The following is a 20,750-nucleotide window of genomic DNA, read 5'->3' as shown; positions in this document are numbered from 1 at the left end:
TTTCAGTGGGGAAGAAAAGAGTTAAATATACTTGCTTACTATATTTTTGTTGCTGTTGTTATGAATTATTGCCCGTCCTGAAAACCATCCAGGATACAAGATCCAATTTGAAGTCCTTTCAATTACACACAACAATGAACAGGCAAAGGTAGTAATTTACTGTATTCAGTTTTGAATGTTGCTATTAGCTTTTCTTGTGACAAAGTTAAAGAAACTATGGGCATCAACAAGACAAAACAAATCTACTTTCCAGGCCTGTTTTGAGTAAGTCAGAACAGACTCAAACATAACTCTCAAAAATCCATTGTGTTCCCCAAACACAGGGCTATTCTGGATTGCTTTTTCTCATCTTATCCAGAAACAACTCAAAAAAGCTTCCAACAGAAACCTTGAGATCAATGTGCTGCCATGAACTGTTTCATTTCAGCACACTGCCATTTTCAATGACAAAGGTTTTATGCAGAAGGTCCCATCTCACTCCTTTCATTGATAACTTCTTCAGTAAGAAATAAAGAGTCTAGTACCTTGATTAAGCAAACCACTAAAAACTTAGCTTTAAATATGTTACAAATTCATGTTTACTAGAATGGGACAATTCTCAATTATAAAATCAAGCATACAATTCAGTGCTTGTAGCAGCCACTCATTTAACACGTATATTTACCTACTAAAAAATGGCAGTTTCATAGAATCATAGAATCATTTAGGTTGGAAAAGACCTCTAAGATCATCAAGTCCAACTGTTAACCATTAATACTGCCAAGTCCACCACTAAACCATGTCTCTAAGCACCACATCTACACGTCTTTTAAAGACCTCCAGGGATGGTGACTCAACCACGTCCCTGGGCAGCCTGTTCCAATGCTTGATAATCATTTCGGTGAAGAAATTTTTCCTAATATCCAACCTAAACCTCCCTTGGCGCAACTTGAGGCCGTTTCCTCTCGTCCTATCGCTTGTTACTTGGGAGAAGAGACCAACACCCACCTCGCTACAACCTCCTTTCAGGTAGTTGTAGAGCGCGATGAGGTCTCCCCTCAGCCTCCTCTTCTCCAGGCTAAACAACCCCAGTTCCCTCAGCCGCTCCTCATAAGAGTTGTGCTCCAGGCCCTTCACCAGCTTCGTTGCTCTTCTTTGGACACGCTCCAGCACCTCAATGTCCTTCTTGTCGTGAGGGGCGCAAAACTGAATACAGTATTCCAGGTGCGGTCTCACCAATGCTGAGTTCAAAGGGACGATCACCTCCCTAGTCCTGCTGGCCACACTATTTTCAACCACTGACAAAAAGATATTGCGTGTCAAATTCCTCCAATCGCCCCACTTTTTCTTTAGCGCCAGAAGGTTCTTCTGAACTACAAAACCACATACATTTCCTCTCTCAGTCGATGGTACATTAATAATTTGCAATCCCTCAGAAAGCAAGATGCGAGCAGCAAAGATGACATTGAATAAATACAGGAAAAAAACAAGGAAGCTCAGCAAATCTGAATTATTTGCTTTCGTATTTAAATTAATAAACTTATTTGTGAATTAGCCATGGCACAGGGCAAAGAAATTAAAGGCATCTCACTAGATGACTGCTTCAGAGTGTGTAATTTCTTGGCAAACGCATGTCATGAAATCATCTCTTGGGGAACTGCAGCCATGGGGGGGTCTATTTCAAACATTGCATTGCCCCTGTCAATGTCCTGCATGAGGATGTCGTAACTTTTCAGGGTACTCATCTCCACTACACTTGGGTGAGGTAGTCCACTATTTATTATACACATATAAAGAAAATAAAGACCAGAGACTCCAAGAAACTAAGTGATTTGTTCAAATGTACACAAAGAGCCTGAGGCAGTCAGCCCTCAAACGCAGCTCCTCCAAGCTGTAAGGGAGTCCTCTAAGTATTGGGGTACCCTATTTCGATCAGATTAGGCATCTACCACTGGAGATGCTCAGTGTATCTGAGATCAGTGACAAGTATACTTGACACCCGCTGTAAAAAGTATTAGCATCCCAGCAACACTTCCAGACCCCCTACATCTATGAGTCTTTAACAACTTGGATAAAGTATATTAGTTATTGTAATTGCAGAGGTCTTTGAAAATAGCTTCAGGAGTAGGTATTGCAACAGTGTTAGTGAATGCATGGAGGTTAAGTTAGCTTCTGAAAAGGAACAAGGTCTTGATCAGCTTTAAGTAATACTGGTTTTCCACAATACTGGGAACAGTGGGCATCAGAGGGTGCTCCCCTACGTCATTACGTTTAATGAGGAAAAAGGGCTCCTCCTGAAAATGATTCAGAGCAAGGTACAAACCAACGTCTTCTCACAGGGGATCCATTCTAAATGAGCTGTTTAGGGAGCCTAGAGCATCCTTGTTCCTAACTTCTGAGCAAATCCTGTGGCCCAGGATCAAGAGTCCTACTGATGATAGCAGGCCACCAGGGCACAGCTCCAGACCCCTGCCCACCTTCACACCCACGCCCTGGGAGATCTGGGACTCCCACAGCGTTGAAAAGAGAGAGGAAAGAGTTACATACCTGTCATTCCCAGACATCCCATCTCTTTTTGAAGCCACAGATTATCTTTAATAACCTAAAGTTAACACAGAAGAGAGCAATTATCAAAAAGAACTGTCTTCATAAATGTCTAATATCGAACTCTTATGCTGAATTTATGCTTCACAATTAGACAGAACCCTGTTCCACAATGCCTCGAGTTTCCCAAAATTAACTACCAGAAGAGACACAACACGGCTCTACAGGTCTCCCACAGCCTGTCAAGCAGTATGAGGCTCTGCTGTCTCCCACTATGGCTATGCACACTTGGAGCTCAAACTGTACTTATACTTCGTATTACCAGGCTGAGCCTCTGCGCAATAGTGGAGCAGAAGGGTTTGCTGTTAGTTTGTTCTTATAAGATAATCTTTCTTTGCCATTTTCAAAGGCAGATTTGATGACACAGGAAAACCCTATCACTACGAGTCAGCAGGAATGTGTCCGTATGATCGATTCTACTGACATTATGTTCATTTTTCCTTCGGAGCATTACATGGAGCCTTTCAAATGGACCACAGGCTAAAAACTGCAGCTTACGAGGCAATCTGTGAGGGCCTCCCGCCTGTGCCCAGACCGCAGAGATTGCTACAGAAATCACAGCTCTAAAATGTCAGTAAAAGAAACCAGTGTTTTTAAGGATTGTTAATGCCCAGTGTTTTGATCAAAATGTAGTAGACAAACAAGCAAGCTTTCATTTAATAAAAATGCTTCCTTGTAGGAGATAATACAGAGTTAGGAACATCAGCTGATTAACAGCGATCTTCTAAGTCCGCTGAGTGACGTGACCTGCACTTGCTGTTTCTGTTTGTTCCCAAGCACTGCATGTGAGTAATGTTAAGTACTAACTTATGTCAAGACCACTGTTACAGTACAGCAAGTTAGGGGCAATTTTCTTCTTTGCCTGCTCAGGGAAGCCATCACTTTGATTATAGCTAGAGCTGCAACTTTAGTTAACCTTGTGTGAAAATAGTTCTCACTTCAGACAGGGCACTTTCCCTCAAAATAACAGAAAATGCAAGACATCTCACAAATTTGGATGCACCAGGAGCCCTGAGTTTTAAGTGGGCACTACTCTGGGAAACAAGTCCATATGGGATTGGAGGCAGCTCTTATGGAAGAGCAAGAAAGGACAGAGAAATGAACACAAGCGGGAACATGCAGCACACTCAGCAGCCCCGGGATGCAGCTCTGGGAGACCCCAGGCACTGAGCTCTTCACTAGGGGCTATTTGCAAATACCTCGTTGTACAGCTCTCCCTGCGCTCCAGAATTCTTGTACACAAACCAAGTTATAGCAAAGTTCTCTAATGCCATTATTAATTTCTTCTCATTGGTTAAACAATCTGTATGACCCTGAATTTTGAGTAGCCAAGCATCTCAAGAACACAGAAAGATAAGAACAGGAAATTCCAGTGGCAAACTTAAACAAAAAACTGTCTGGTGCATAGAGATATATATATATTTCCATATATGCATATGGATATGCACCAATAGAAATCACATGTTAAAAAGGAATTAACTTTTGCCAGATATTTCTAGAGCAGTCTAGAACCCTATCTGCATTAAGGAAATGTGTGCTAGTACACTAAATGGACGTAATGACACCAGTGTAGAACACTGATGAAAATATAAAACACCAATACGATGGTCTATTATGTTAAATATTGAAATAAATCTTGTTTATAAATATAAATCCCAAATATTACTCTTATGCATTATATCAGCATATATATGAACGTGAACATTAAATGTCAACAGTTCCTTTGTAAATGAGCCTGTAACAAAAGTAGACAGTGGTCTAAGCATGCATAAAGGCATGCAGAAAATGTGGCTTGCTAGCTAACGAGTTTTATTTCCTACTTCCTAGAAAATCAGTGTACAAATGGCTCCTGATTTCCAAGCAGACTCCAAGCATTCATTCATCTTGTTTTGCAACAGCTCATGCACAAAAATCTGCAGTGTTCGTATGTCCATGTGCATCAACTACAAATGACATTACAGCACTCCTTGTTTTTTCTTCTGCCTTATCTGACATTCAGTTCTCAGTAGTCTGCACCAGAAAATATAGACTAAATATTCGGTACAATTGTTCCACTCTTCTGCAGAGTGCATCCATAATACCAGAGGGCATCATGAGGGGCTCCGCCAATTCTACAGGCCAGCATTCGCATGATGCTTTAATTTAATGCAGTAATATTGCCAGCAGACATTTTCCCAAGTTTTACATTATTTTATTTTTCTGGTGGAAAAGTAAGATGATGGTTTTTTTTCATTTTCCTGCAATACTATTTCCTGCTGATTAGTCTTTTTGTAATCACACCACAAACTATCGTTTGTGACTGCCTCTATTCCCCACCGCACAGTCTCAGGTATTCTCCACATAGGCAAAAGAAAACTATGTTGACGCACTTCGAGACAGCTTGATAGATACATACCTAGATAAGGAGAAAGAATGAAAAATAAAAGCCGTATCCTACACCACTAGCGGCACTCCTAATAGCGGGCTGACACCAGTGGGCACGGGTGCTGCGACTAGGTAAAAAACCACCGAATGCCTCTGCTCAGGAAGATCAGCGAAGCCACTGTCGGCACGTGGCACGTTGCAGCGGCCCCACCACGCCGACCCTTGGCCGCTTTTCGGGCCGCTGCCCCCAGCCCAAGTGCCTGGGAAGCGGCCGCTGCTCTGCCGGGCCACCGCTCCTCCAGCAAACCCCGCCGCGGGGGCTCGCTGCGCCCTCAGACAGGGCCTCTCCCTCACCCGCCATCAGCCGCCCCGGGCCCACGGATCCGCCCCGCTGAGGGGCTGAGCCGCCACCCGCGCAGCGCCCCGCGGGCACACCGCCTTACCCCAGGCGCCGTCTGACCGCAGGGCTCCCGGGGCGGGCCCGGCGCCCCGGCCCCGTCCGCGGGGCTCGGCGGGGGGCGGCCCCCGGCCCCGGCGTCCCAGGTGGCCGCTCCGAGGGGCTGGGCGGGCGCGGAGGGCGCGCCGGGGAGCAGCGCCAGCAGCAGGCCGGCCAGCAGCGGCCGCATGGCGGCGGGCGGCCCCTCCGCGGGCGCGTAGGGCACCGCGGAGACTTTCCAGGCGCTGCCCCCGATCCAGGCCGAGCCTCAGCCGCCGCATCCATCCGCCATCGGTCTCCTCCCACCGCGGCGAGGGCAGGGGGCGGGCGGCGGAGGGGCCCCGAGCAGCGGGACCTCCCCTCTGCTCTTTCCTCTCCTCTCTGCGGGCCGGGCCGGGCCGGGCCCGATGGCGGCGGCCGCGGGCTGCCTGCGGGCGGTGGGGCTGCAGTTCTGGGCTCGCTCGCTGCAGGCGCTGCCCGCCCTGCTGGCCCCCGCCGTCCTGCTGGGGCTGCTGCTGGGCGCCGCCGCCGCTGCCCTGCTCTGCCGCTGCGCGCTCGGGCCGCGCCGGCGGAGAGAGGTACGCGGGGCCGGCGGACGGGGGGCAGGCGGCCGGCCTTCCGCACTGCCTTCCGCCGCAGGGGGCTCGGGCCTGTCTCGGGGTGAGAGGAGTCAGGGGGGTTTGTGAGGGGCGGCGGCCCCACAGGGCCGGGGAGGTGCTGCCGGCTCGGCTCTGCCCGCTGCACGGGACACGGGACAGCGGGGGCTGCCCCAGCTGGGCCCGGGAGGTGCCCCGGGGGCGCGGGGCGAGCGGCGCGGCCGGCCGTGTGCTCTGCAGCGGTGACTGCGGGCGTGTGGTGAGCTCGGTGGTAGGTGGGGAGCCGCGTAATTCCTGACACACCTCTGCTGGAAAGGATTTTACTACTTTCTTCATTTAAAAATTTACTGAATAAAATGGTCTGGCTCAAAAAAGAGGCCGGTTTAAGTATTTATATATTCTGAATACTGCCCTGCTGGCCTGTATCTTTAGCATAGGTGACCCACTAGTTGCCTCTTGCAGCCATCACTTCTTGTACGAGGCTGTGTTGCTTTTGGGCGATAATGGAAGATGTACCTGGCTGGCAGAAACTTTGTGAGATAATTGAAAATAAACACTAATTTCCATCCTAAACCAGTAAGAACAATCCAATTTCCAAAGCATTTTACGAACTTTTCCAAAGTTCATTTTACAAACAGCACAAGCAGAGTATTTTTACTAACCCACAGCAATAACTCTGCACTGAGGGTACATACCTACATACCTGAGAAGTAAAGGAGGCAGAATACATCTGACAGTTTGCTTGATGCAAAACTAACTGGGTTTTCTAAAGCATGTGATTTTGTTAATAACATACCTGCCTTGCTGTTTCAAGGACTGTGGTGGATGGTTCATATCTCTTTATTACATAAAGTGTTTGTTTGGACTCGAGGGTTGCAGAGGTAGCACATACCCGCAGAAACGCTACCGGGCAGATGTATTTTCTGAAATTGTTACCGACTTCTGCCTCTTTCTCCCATGACATTTAGTCCCAAGTCGCGCTGGATTGACTGGATGTAGCAATGGTTGGCGCTGGCGCAGCTGGGAAATTTGGAGCCTGCGGAGCGTTCTGCCAGCCTGCAGTGGGGGCCCTGGTTTGGCTTGGTTTTTAACCACACCTTTTTTTCAGCTATAATGGCTCTGCTGCTTGTGCGTACCTGCTAGTGTTGATCGTCATTAAACATGACAGAAGAGAAGAATCCTCTTGCTCCCAACTGCTTTTAAGTAGGAGGTTTGAAACTCGGTTTGAAGCCATGCTTTAGCCTAGTAATGGAGGCACTTCAAATGCTGGATCAATGCATCCTGTGTGAGTGCAAGCCGCTCCGATTCAATTGCTCAATTTCCCTGCCTTAAGAGGTGGTATCTTTATTGTACTGCCACTACCAACTCAAATATAGCCATGTACAATTTTATCCTTCATGTCATTTATGTCAATAGGGAGTGGAAGCTGTCAGTTCTCTCTGGCCCAGATCTTCAGATGCATTTAGGTGTTTAAATGCCATTAAAATCAATGCTGCTGCTGTAAAAGAGTTGTTTATTTTGAAAGAAAAATAAACCGCCTGCTGGCGCATACAGAGCACGTTGCAGGGTGGGCAGGTTGTATCCTATGGGTCTGATTTCCCAAACTGAACAGGGCTACCATAGGCTGTCTGTGCCTGTTTCTTCTTCGTACTGTCTGCCCCACCGGTGCTATGGAGCAAGCCTGTTGCATTATAGCAGGTACTGAACTGCATGTATTGCAGCCTTCTGTATCCAAAGTAAAAGCAGGGATAGTTTAGCTAAGTATGCCTTGTTGCTTCCCAAGCGGCTGAGTTATCCTTGCAGTGGGAGCAGGGCAAGTACCTGGAGTCCGAAGCAGCCATAGGCACCTCAGTAAGCTACTGGCATTTGTCATTCAGCCACAATTAATCACTGTTCTCTAGATCTCAGCCTCAATCTGTGGGACTTGGATGCATGCAGTTAAGTGCCTTATTGCGTTGATGATCTGTGCATAGGGACGCACTGGGAAAGTTTTAAGAAAAAACCTTTAGCATGGTAACTTCAGACGATGTAGTGTACTGTAATAGATTTCTATTGATAATATTCTTCTGTTAGAGTACGGCATTGCCTGGAGGCTGTTGTGACCCTTTGGGTTGGAGCTTGTCTCGTGGTATTCTGGTAGATTAAGGCTGATGAAATGTTAGAGTAATTACAGTTAGACTTAGTTTTTTTCAATTTCTTAATACTCTAAAAGGGGAGCTCAGTAGCATTTCAGTTGCAAAAATAACAAAGGACAAAAACAAATGGAGAGGAAGGCAATGAAATTAGAAATGTTAGCAGGAAAGACATGAATCCTGGAAAAATTCAAATACTTTTAGTATTATAGTGATGGAGATATAAAGGAGTGAAAATGAATATTGGATGAATATGAACAGTCAGAGAAATAAGACAAGAAAAGCAAATTCTTATTTTGGAGTGGCTATGGTGTGAGGTACAGTGGTGAATCCAATGTGGCTACTTCCACAAGTCCCGATCACTCAACCTAAATTTTGTGAACTTCTGGTTTGGGACAAATAAGTGACAAGATTGCTGGGGGAGTCTTGTAGCTGTTCTCTTATCATTAGTAGATTTTTAGGAACCAGCATCTGCAATTCACCGCGTCTTGGAGACTAACCTGAGAATATGATCTGTATTATTGAGCATCTAAGTTCCGGAGAGGTGACAGAGGCAAGTCATGGGGAGTGAAATGTATTCAAAGGCTGGGCAGTTCTGTATATTCTGAGAAAATGGACTACTTTATATACCAAGTGGCCAAATAATTCAAGGAGAATCTTTCCATAAGACAGTTACATGCATAGTGGCTGCAGTCATATCATTAGACTACATCAGAAAGCAGTTAGTGGAATGAAAACCTGAAAAATAATTTTTAAAGTAGTCGAGGTAGGGAGGCTGCCATCTTTTCCTTCACTACAAAAATTCCTTGCAATGCTGTGTTTGGATGCATTGACCAATATTATTATTTTTTGGTCTATCTAGTGCACAGGGAAGAGCACAGTGTGTGTCTGTACCAGCGGCTCTCTGTGTTTTTTAGGGAAATAAAGGCCAATGATATGGGCTGCTTTTGGGGAAGGAAGGTGGTGAACATTTTCTGCTGGTTATTTCTTCCTAACAGGAACTTTTCCACACATAAAACTTCATTTAGGAAGTTTTTCTCATAGCAGGGGCGCAATAATACTGGGCTTTCTTTTCATTGCAGGCAATTATAGACAATTTTAATTAATTTGCTTTAATTGAGAAGTTTGAACTGAAACTGTGAGCTCGACTCCATAGTCTGAGACGTTTTGAGAGCAGATGGATTGATTTGACACGTTTGCAGCCTTTTACAACTTTTCAGATTAAAATTCTTCTTCTAGACTGACAAATCAAATTCATAAAGTTCATTAATTTTAATTATTCCTTCCTGAATATGTAAAATTCTCATTCATTTTCAGATTGTATTTTTCCAAAATTTTCAACCAATACTGAAATAATTTTCAGGATGGAGACATGAATGTATCCAGGCTGCTGTCAAAGATGTTTCCAGTGAATCTGCATGATCTCAGTGTTATATTTTTTCTGTTTTCTCTCGGAATTTCAGAAGGATGATTCCCAGAGACTTCTGGAAAGCTTCAGCTCTGATGAAAAAGAGCACACACTCAAGAAAAGTAAAGCAGAACCCTATACATCAAAAGAGGAAATGGTGCTGGAGGTAAAGTTCTGCTCTTGTTGGTGGATGTCCATTTTGCTGTATGTAGTAATGAGCACATTCAGGGCCTTGTCCAAACTGTTAATTTTTCTGGGTTTGGAATTGAGCCCTTAAAAAGCGTTCAGAAAAAGTGTAAGAAGGAGAGTGGGAGTAGATGGCTGTATGCAGCTATTTCAGGCACTCATTCTCCGTATGAATTCCATTTCTCTTGGGGAACTCTTTTTGGATATTTTAATCAAGATCTTGAGTTCTTTCTGGACAGGGGCTTCTTTAGTTTTGTCTCTACATTGCCCTTAGTTTCCAAAGGCTGATGGGAAAAGTTAACCCTATTGACGTAAGAAAAAGTTCTTAAGTACTGAAACCAGTGCTGATAGTTGATAGTGGATTCTTTCCTGGAGAAGGAGATTTATTAGGGAAATTTTGACAGTAATAAAGTTCCCTCATCAGGTCTAATCTGGAACAAATACTTTTTTTCTAGAGCCTCCTTAGAGGCTTCAACACTCAGTTGGACTGAGTAGATCAATGGAGGCAGAAAGAATAAATGAAGTAAAATGAATGTGTTTGCGAACAGCAGCATCTTCAATGGCGTTCTCACATAGAAAGTTCTCCCATCAGGTACCAGCTGAAGATACAGTGCAGAGGTCAAATGACCGCAAGTACTGAAACACCAGTGTGGTGAGCTGGGATTCAAGGACAATTAGAGAAACAATTTGGAAAGAAAAGTAGGAGAATATATAAACTTAATCCACCCTCAATCAAAAATTCAAATAACTTTTTTTTTTTTTGTGATAATCTCAAAATATCTTGAGAACCAGTCCTACCGTGTAGTTGTTAGATCACAGCCTTTCACCCAAAGCTGCTATGACTGCTCTTGGTGAAGCTAAAGTTTGTGAGTTAAGCTAACTCGTTCAGTCTACTATACATAAATTAAATACATGCAGAAAGCGTCGGTTAAAGCCAGCCAGTGTGGTGCTTAGCTTGTAACGAGAACTGGTTTCAAGACAGAGAGAAGATAGACGTTTTTGTAAACATTTTACTGTTAGTTTAAATCCTGACTTTCAGTTTTGTGATCAGGGATGGTGACAAACCATGGTTGGTCATTTTGCTTGAGGTAAAAAGTACAGCATAACAAGTGAGCATGGATTTAGATTCTCTTTTGGAGTGCAAATCCTGTGGGAGAACTTATGTAATGATACAACTTCATGCATATTACCAGTCCTTTTGAAATGGGATCACGGTCTTTTAAAGGTGATCATTCACAACTATATCCATTTCCCAAACACATTAACTCATTTATAACACATTAAGAAGTAACCTTGTTATTTGAAGGGACTTTGTCCCACCTATTTATCTAACTACTGAAGTTATTTTTTTTTTCTATTCGTTTGTTCCAATTCCCAGAGGTTTTTGCTGTTACTAGCATCAAATTGACAGTTCATGGAGAAGCATAGATGGAAAATGCTTTTAGTTAGATTAGAGTACTTCAGAAAAACGGGTATTTTCATTCTGAGACCTTCCACATTGCAATAATACCATATTAATAACTGCATATTACTCATGCCTGCTGAGAAGCAGGATGTGTTAGCTCTCGCACATTGTGATATGGCTTTATGGCTTTGGACTGGAGCTGCTCTGCCTCCAGCCATTGCAGAGCAATGGATCCATCGGCTTCTATCCCTGAATATGTACTACATCAGCGGGACTGCTCAGTACAAGCAAGTGTTTTATACTTGCATGCTTTTAACTTCATCAGTAAATCCAAAAATTACTTCTGGAAATAAATGAAATGGGGATGAAAAGGTGCAATGATAAAGGAGTCTAATGAATGATGTCGTTTGCTCTTCTCTTCCTGTCTCTATTTTTAGACTCTATTAGTGCTTTGATATTTCCTAGAAAAATCTGTATAAAGAAAATGGTGTTTTGACAAATCAGATTATTTCATTTCATATGACAAAACCAAAAAAGTTAGAAAAGGAAATCTCCTAAAGCTTGGATTTAAACATTCTATCTGTTGTTTATAGCCAACCTGTTATTAAGCCGTACATAACCTCACAAAACAAAGCTGATTGTCCCATTGTTCCAGTGCATAAAGCAGTGGCTAGGAAAGAGGAGGAGCAGAAAGTCAGATTATGTGACATAGCGGATTGTTTGAAAAGAATGCATTATCTATAAAAAGTTCTTTGGAAGAACATGGGTATTTTCTTTAGATTATAGGTAAGGATTGTACTATAAAAGTTCTTCCTGGAAAAAATGATGACTGGTTTTGTTTAATCTATTGTTTCTTTATTTAAATTGAAAGTCAGAATTTATAGTCATGACATCTGTGGAGCTTATCCTTTAGTAGTTTCTATTATTAAGATAATTTCAGTCTCTCATGTGAAATCTTTAGTTGCTACTAAAGGGAAGAAAAAAACCCCAAAATGAAAATAACTTGTGAATACCAGCTGTTACCTATTTTCCCTTGCAGGAGTAAAAACATTTTGGAGCAGTGGTAATGACAGAGTTCTCTTTTCTGGGTTTCATGCTCTGAATGAGTCTTATGAGAAGCCTTCCTGTGCCAAAGCAGAAACAGTCAATAAATAGTTATCAACAGGAATTTCTAAATTGGGTAACAAAGAGAGGCATGCGATCCTTACAGTGAACAACTATCAGATCTACTGTTCCCAAATGGTTTTCTGTTCTTTTCCATACAGGAAAGTGAGCCGCCTCTGAACAGTAACGTCACGGCATTTGCATTAAAGGCTAAAGTGATCTATCCCATCAATCAGAAATTTAGGGTAAGGTTTTGGGTTCTACTTGTAAAAATTAATGACGATCGTTCCGTGTCAGAGTAAATTGCAGAGTCAAGTAATGGAAGAAAATTTACTGCCAATCTGCTTAATAGGGATCTTTTTTTGTTTATAGTCCATTGGCTCAGGGCTTATTCTGTAAGGCATCAGCTGCTTTCAGCTCCCCCTGAAACCTGCAGTGCTTTACATGGTGTCCAGTCAATTTTCACAGTAGTCAAGAGACCTATTATTCCCAATAACATTAATGGAAGTTGAGTCTGTCCAAGGAGACATAAGAAAAACCCCACAAGGATCTGCCCTTCAGTAAGAAAACATGCGCCAAGCAGATAACCACAACAGAAGAATGCTTTTCGGGGCAATGCAGTATGATGAATCTTAATTTATGTGGAAACACTTTCGCTGTGTGTATTGTTTAATTTTTCACTTGAAAGCAAACACTGCAAATTGATGAGATGTTTATCTCCTTATTGTGTTGTATTAATTGACCTTGTAAATTTTCTTTGACTGTAGCCTTTGGCAGATGGCTCATCCAATCCATCTTTGCATGAGAATCCAAAGCAGTCGGTTCTGCCTAATCAAGTCATGGAGACATCTACGTCAGGCAGCCTGGGATCCCTAAGCCAGGGAGACAAAGAGGACTGCAGTTCCTCCACAACAATACATTCCACAACAAGCGATGACAGATTTCAGGCTCGAGCCTTCCTCAAGGTGATCAGCTTCCCTGAAATTCTAACATGTGAGAGGTAAGCAGTAAACCTACCCTCGTGTTTGGTCATTTCCTAGCGTGCCCCAGTGGTTTCAGGACAATCACTAAAGGTCTGGTGTAAACCAAAGGCTTGAATGCATACATTCACCACATCAAGACAGGATTATCTGCTTATAACCCTAAAAAAGTGGTTGGGGAGATTAAAGTAATACATCATGCTGCATATTGAAAGTCAGTTTGTTCTTTATGCAATTCTGGGAGTCGGAACTTTGGCAAAAGCAGTCTCATGAAAGGTGTTTCACTGTTATGATAAGGAGATCCCTTTGTTTTGGCTTGTATGCTCAGTTCACACGTGCAGTGGCGTGCTCAGCTGGTGATGGAGTCCTCTGCACTGTACAACGTCAAGTCACACAACAGGTGCCTTGAGAACAACAAGTGGCAGTGGTCTGTTCTCTCCGTTTTAATGGGAACTACTCAAGTCATATGGTGGGAAAACTGTTCCTTTCTCAGACACTCCAGTGATGAGCAGGTAGAGCTAATCAAAGTGGCTTATCAGCTCTGATTTTCTTTCAGCTGCACAACAGCAAGATACCCCTAGATGAATACATATGTGTCTGTATTCTCATTAGCAAGAATAAAGAAAATCATATTTGTGTCACTATGGGGACTGGGGAAGGTACTAGCAATGAAGAATATTTTCAGAATGCCCACTCTTACTACAGCTGTTTTAATTTAAAGCTTTGTTTTCCTTTTGTTGTAGCTACTCGTGCCTATATTTACCTTGCCTTTTTCTAAAACGAACTGCAACTCCAACTTTGTTAAAGCACCATTTTGTTTTGCTCACTTTTATGTAAAGATATTTTATCTGAAAGAGAAGACAATGTAGAAATGAAGTGACTTGTCTGCTGTTCTAGGGCCAATGCTTTTAGGAGAATTTAGTGATTAAATGAAACTATTATATGGTGTTGCTCTTTTATGGGACCTTCATTTAGATTGATACTAACACTTTTTAAATCTTTGTTTTAGTTTTGATGTTAAGCTCTGCCTTTGCAGTCTTATTTTAAAAGATCTCATGCTTCTTGATACTGAACTCAGAAAAGAAAAGCACGTGGTAAGTACTCATGTCTCATTTATAGTTATTTGTTTTTTACATCTTAGTTGAATATCAATTTAGGAAACAACATAAACTACTGTCTAGCGGGGAAGTAGTGTAGCAGAGTTGCATCTCTACAGTATTCTCTTCATTTTTCCTCTCTGTTCTGTATATATATGAGCTTCACAAAGGAGTAAAATATAAAGAAATATATTGGGCTGTGAAATACAGGAGGTCAGACTGGATAATATAAAAATTTGGTTTTAAACTTCAGAGAATAACATACAGCACTTGAGGGTCATGAAAATAGAAAAAAACAATAGATGAGTTTATGTTTTAATGAGAATGCTTGTGCATTGCAACTCCAAGGACTCCCAGTTTTTTGAATAAAATTGAAAATTCAGTTCAACTGGATCAGTACCGTTGTCATATGTACAATAGTCCTGATTTTCTGTGACAGGAATTAAGGTACCCATTTGAACCGTAGATAGCTAACTACATCAAGTCACAGCATCCAAAGCTGACAGGAAAAAAAAAACCACAAAATGAAAATGGATGTATACAATTGTTTATGGTGACTAGTTATGATCAAACACAGAATCATTACCATTACTGAGTTTTAGCTTAGTTAATCTGGACATAAAGTATATAGCTTTCTCCTCCCCTTCTTTCCCAACCTCTGCTTAAACAGATTGGTCATTTCTGATATAATTTGTTAAATGCAGTGAGAATATTTCTGTTCTAGGATTTTCTGAACAAACTTCGACGCAATCCAAAAGAGAAAGCATGGAAGTAAACCTGGAAAGCAGCTTCTCTTCTGATGGGATTTATTCCCATCTAAGTAGATGAGCAAGGGAACTTGAGATCAGATTCCAGAATGAAATTTAGCTTGACTAGAGAAGGTTGAACTTGATCGCAAAGTTAATCATCCATTTGTAAATGAAGATAAGTTAACAACATGATGCTGTAATCACAGAAACACTGAGAAAATGAGCATTTAACATACTTTGTGGCCCACCAGAAATTACCAGAAAAGGCAGATGACTTTGACCTTTAGCTGAACCTTTGAATAGCTGTTTATTTTCACTAGCAGGGGAAAAGGGCAAAAAAAATTCAGTTTAGTTTCTTCCTTTTCCACTCTACTTTATCTGATTTCAGAGTCAGTCTTTCTTAGCATCAGTTCTAGGAAAAGGAAGCATATCCTTTTCCTTCAGTGTTTTCTTGAATTCTTTTTTTTTTCCCTTTTTACAGTATGTGGTATCTATGTGTGTTCAAAACTCGCCAAACTCCTATCCAAAACATTGGCAAGTGAGATTCAAAACATGGCTGCTTTACCATTTTCTCTTCTACTCAACTCTAATGATAACATATTTTCCAGATTTTACTCAGCTGAAATTTTGTCTTCGATAACTGTTTGTATATGTAGATATGGTTTTATTTATGTTTTCACACGTTTAAACTAGGTAACTTCTGTTTTCAAGTAGATGAGTAACAGGCAGTTGGCTGTTAAATTTCACGTATTTTTATCTTCACGTTGGAAAATGCTGCAGCAGTTAGTAATGAAGTGAATTGTCTTTACACTGACACTCTAATCAAGGCAAGAGGAGAAGAGGTTAAGCAAAAATTATCCCAGTGTTCAAAAACATATTTTTGAAGATACTAGTATTACAATCTTAAAAAAAAATAACCAACGACTGGAAAATAGATATATTTTTTGTAAGAGAAGGTAGCTAGAACTTGAGATGGTTACTTTTGTGTTATATATAAAAATGATTGATACTTCATTTGGCCAACTACAGTTGAAATCATAGTAATGAATATGTTAGTATCTTTCAGCTTAGGGGTTCATTAAACTTTAAAAAATGGGCTTTATATTTTTGAGTGATCTGTATATTGTCCAGTAAAGGACAGTATCAGACGTGTCAGTCTGGTTACAAGTCTATATAAGATTATGTCCTTGTCCTTGTTAGAATATAATACCATCTTCCAGTATCTTACTGAAGAAGTAAGATACTTTGGCTGAAGTATCTTTTATTTGGCTGAAGTAGCTTTAGCCAAAGCTAAAGAATTTTTCGTAATGGAAGTACTACAGAGTTCTGTTGATGTTTCTGTTATTTTGCTTATGATTCATTATAGTCTCACTGATTGATTTGAATCAACAGAAGTTATCACAAAGATGTCCTTACGATGTTGAACAGGCACTTACCATGGGTTTTGTTTCCTTCCTTTTGAACAGATGTTTGTTCAGGTTCTCAAAATATACTTCACAGACTTTTGTCATAAAAAGAAGATTCCTGATGATTTGTTCAAGAAGATCCTTTTAATTCAAGAAAATGTAAGTGGTTTTGTTGGTTAATATTTCAGACCACAGAAAGTTAATCCGACCAGTTGGTGCAAGCTGCCACAGCAGGCTATCTCACCTACTCTTTTTAAACAGCAATGTCATCTGTAATCTATTTCAGAAGAAATGCAAAGAAACTCCCTTGTTGATTCTCTCCATTACCTTGTCTACATTTCCTCCTTGTTGTTCTGTGAGGTGATGAGGACAGTGATGTGTCTAATCTGTTAAGAATAAAAGTATTTTGTAGTTGTATCATTCAAGCAAACAGAACATTGCGAACCTTACTCACTCAGATTTAAAAATTTCTAATTATCAGGTCTTTGTGTGGTTCCGTCTATCATTACTGATAATAAAATAGCAGGAAATAAAGCGCCAGAAGAAAACTCAAGGCTTTTTTTATCAAGGGAAAATGTTCTTATTTTCCTCTTTGTCCTTTTTTCTTCCATATACTTGTATCATCAAAGTCCATTTTCCACTTCTGAACTAGATGACATACGTTGACAGTCAGTATGCATTTCAGGTGGAGTCACATTAGAAGGAAAAAAAGCTTTACAAAACTGAACAAAATAGGAGAGCTACTGGTTCCATTTTTCATTTTCCAGTTAGAGTCACAGAAAAGTCTGGGTTGAGAGCCACCTCTGGAGATCGTCTGGTCCAACCTTCTATAGGAAGCAGGGAATAACATAAGGGTATCCATAAGTGCCCTGCCAAGCCAAGTTTTGAATATCTGCACTGAAGGAGACTCCCCCATTTCTCTGGGCAGCCTAGTCCAATATTTAATTCTTCTTACAGTAATGATTTTTTTTTCTTACATACAGATGGAATTTCACATTTAGGCATTAAAGTCTATTGGCTTGCCAGCTCTAGTTGGTGAGAGGTATTTTGTTCGTTCAGTCTCACAATCTATGAATGAATATCAGGAATCTCTGTAGTTGTACCTAATAATTTATTTCAGTGGGGATTTTGCCTTAAAACCACTCCTCTCCCTTAAATCCTTAGGTTTAGTATTGAAGTTGATTGTATTTAATAAATGAAAAGTGAGATTTGGTGTGCAAATCCCTTTTTCTGACAGACTTCTGGTAATGACTTCAAATTATAAACACAGAGGTAATAGAGATTAGGCATGTTTCCCAACATAGCCTAACCCTCAATGAGGCTTGACGGCATCCATGTCTTCATGCACCTAACTGAGCTGCTGCAAGACAAAGACTAAATCTTGTTCATTAGATGCAGTAATTGCTGGAGTAGGCCAGTTATTTAAGTGTCAATAACAGAGTTTCCTGTGTCCTATATTCTGGAGAGAAAGGTCTTGGAAACATGACAGCCTTGGGGTTGGGTTATCACATAAGGGATGGGGCTGATTATGGATACTGTGTAAAAGAGACATTGGTAATAAGCAAAAGCATTAGCACTGGAAACTACTGGATGTAATGCTGCATTGGCAAGACTGAGGATTATATGATTTATCACAGACAGCATTTTCCTCTTTTAATTCTGCATTTTAAGAAAAATTCATGGGATTTTGATGAAATTGTTTGTGAAGCTTGTCAAAATCTGGTTACATTTATTTAAGACATAGGGTATCAAGTTAATGCATTGACATCAAAGTTGTGTGATATTAAAAGTAAATGCTTGTTATGTAAGGCATGTTTCAGCAACTGAAGCATCATGCATTTCAGTGCCAAGCTACTAATTAAGGGCAGAACACTAGTATTTGTCAGTATCATTAGCTTTCAGAAAAAATCATCCTAGTTTCAAAGGATTGAAAAACTTTGAAAACCCATATAGTCATGTAGCCTGTAATTTGTCCCTTATGAGCATTACAGGTGTGTTCATCTGTGTGTGCGAGCACTCTGCAGGAAATACTGTCTGATTATCATATCTGGATACTTCTCTGTGCTTTCAAACACAGCGAATACACTCATAGCTGCCATTTAAGATGCAGCACGTGCATGAAAATAAAAATATTCGTGGATAGATTCAAAGGATTATTAGTATGACAGCTCATGGAGCAGTGTTTACTAAAACTTGGAATTGGAGATGGGCAACAGTCTTGATCGTACTCACATACTAGTGGAAATGATTGTATTTGTATTGAGTATAGTTCAGAGCTGCCATATATATACCTTCAGTTTTCTTTGCTTGCTGCAGGAGGTGCATTACCCAGAGACAGAACTTTCTGAATGTTCTTATTCAGCTTCCTTAGCCATGAGCCACAACTGACATACAAATTCACTCCTGAATTTAGAAATTATGTCTGTTTTTCTGTTTAACAAATCACTTGCTTTTTTTTCCCAGGATTTTGAAGAATTACAGAAACAACTTGACTCTAGACTCCAGAATACTGAGATGTCAGGAGCCCATAATTCAGAGTACCAGACTCTAGAAGACTTAGAAAGGAAAGAAAGAGAATATTCTGAGCACTTAATAGATAATGTAACTTTCCAATTTTTCTCTCCTAAAATTTTATTTTGATGGTATTCTTTTGATGGGGAATGCTTTTTTATTTTTTTTAAACTGTTGTGTTGACTAGTCCACAGTTAGTACCTTAGATGTGCATGAGTCCTAAAAACATTTTTACAATGCTTTGCTCCAGCAAAGTATTTCCAGCTCCCTTTGGGAGCCAGTGTGTTTTTTATACAAAACTGTTTTATCTCACTGGGTTTAGAGCTGAGAAATGTCTATTGCTTGTCAGATGGTAAGATTTATTTCAAGCCTAGGTGTAGTCTGACTTTTAGGAATATTATCCTGGCACGTTGTTTTCTTCAATCCTCCATAACTGAGTAAGAGAATAATAAGAAACTATAAAACATTTTTAAGCTGAAATAATTACTAAGAAAATAATTACCTTTTAGCATGCTTTGCACATTTACTTTAGCAAAACATTTTGCCTTAGCAGCTCTGCACATTATAATACATTTACGTGGTTTTTTATGTAAAAAATTTAGTTTGGTAGCAGGCATTTGATTCTCAAAGTGAAGTTTGGAGGTTTTTTCTCTACAGTAGTGGTCACTGTGTCTAAATAGCTTGCAGGCTAGAACACTGGAAGTTAAGAATATTCTGCATATTATTTTCCAGTAAACTGAGTAATCTGGAAGATATTCTTCTTCCCAGCCCAGTTTTTGAGGTTTGAGCAAATTCACTGCTGATGAAAATGAGAGACTGACTAGCCAGACTGATGGCTCTGTGAGCTGCCGGCGCTGATTGATTGTGGCACTTCAGCCCTGAACTAAACAGCCCATCATCTCAGCCTTGGGCCTTTTTCATAGAGGAGATAACATTTTTTAATGTCTGATGGTTAAGTGCTTCACTAGGAATTTTCTCAGCTTTCTTGTGATTCTCTGTGCCTTTCACTTTATATACCACCTGGTAACGGTGGTACATCTGTGTCAAGTTTCTTTTGCAATTTAACTTTGCTGTTTGAAAAATTGATTGTTTAGAGTTCTCCAGAGTTAGTCACATAAAAACTCCTTGGCAGCCTCACTGAGCAACATGAAGCAGTTATTCACCAGCGGCAGTCATCCTTCAGTGGGTCTGTCACTCTCATGCCAGCAGATGCTTTTCAACCATATTGAAAATGATTTCCCTGTACGCAGATTCATATAGCACAGGACCTTGAACTAATCCACTCTTCCCTCAGTAATATAAAGGGGTTTTTTGCCATACTCACAGAATGCATAGTCACAGTTTTTTGCAGAGCTCACAGATACTTAATACAAATCTTGGCGATGGATACATTTTATCTTTATGTGTACTAGTAATTTCACTGAAAACCACAGAATATTCACAGTTGTGCACAGTCATAAGTGTTTGTGGGATCGGAGGCTAAAACTAGAGATTGCCCATTTGATAATATATCAGAATATGCACGTACACTATGCAGATACTGCATAAAGTACGTGCTTATGTACCATATGGCTATGAAAGGCTTTGATGGTGAAAAACAGTGACAATTTTCAGTTTTCCTTTTTTAGCAAAAATCTTGTTTGACCGGAATGCCTGTTCCTACAGCTAAATAAACTTCCCAGAAAAAAAGACTGCAGTTTGTTATCTTTTTTAGTTTTCCCATTAATACTAACAACATAATGGGCTTTTATAGATGCAATATGTGGAGAACTAACAACAAATTCTTATTGAGT

The 20,750-nt window shown here is 40.8% G+C and overlaps 2 protein-coding genes across 4 annotated transcripts in view; one reads left to right on the top strand and one right to left on the bottom strand.

The window, feature by feature from the left end:
* The window catches only part of EVC2 (EvC ciliary complex subunit 2), a 78,239-nt gene extending 73,172 nt beyond the window's left edge, over positions 1-5,067 (bottom strand). The window contains exons 1-2 of the mRNA XM_075148699.1: positions 4,979-5,067; positions 2,527-2,581 (exon numbers count right to left, since the gene is read on the bottom strand). Of these exons, the coding sequence (XP_075004800.1) occupies positions 2,527-2,548 (22 nt within the window). The 5' untranslated portion in view covers positions 2,549-2,581; positions 4,979-5,067. The remainder of the gene's footprint in view (positions 1-2,526; positions 2,582-4,978) is intronic.
* A 488-nt stretch (positions 5,068-5,555) lies between these two features.
* The window catches only part of EVC (EvC ciliary complex subunit 1), a 67,997-nt gene continuing 52,802 nt past the window's right edge, over positions 5,556-20,750 (top strand). For 2 of the 3 annotated variants that reach the window (XM_075148700.1, XM_075148701.1), the window contains exons 1-7: positions 5,580-5,961; positions 9,575-9,685; positions 12,376-12,459; positions 12,982-13,214; positions 14,204-14,288; positions 16,507-16,605; positions 18,910-19,047. In XM_075148700.1, the coding sequence (XP_075004801.1) occupies positions 5,791-5,961; positions 9,575-9,685; positions 12,376-12,459; positions 12,982-13,214; positions 14,204-14,288; positions 16,507-16,605; positions 18,910-19,047 (921 nt within the window). In that variant the 5' untranslated portion in view covers positions 5,580-5,790. Of the gene's footprint in view, positions 5,962-9,574; positions 9,686-12,375; positions 12,460-12,981; positions 13,215-14,203; positions 14,289-16,506; positions 16,606-18,909; positions 19,048-20,750 lie in introns of all 3 variants that reach the window. The other variant, XM_075148702.1, reaches the window with a different exon arrangement.

This window comes from Calonectris borealis, chromosome 4 (assembly GCF_964195595.1).
Source record: "Calonectris borealis chromosome 4, bCalBor7.hap1.2, whole genome shotgun sequence".
In the NCBI taxonomy this organism is placed as follows: domain Eukaryota; kingdom Metazoa; phylum Chordata; class Aves; order Procellariiformes; family Procellariidae; genus Calonectris; species Calonectris borealis.
Note: the sequence above shows the minus strand (reverse complement) of the source record. Positions and strands in the feature narration are given on the sequence as shown.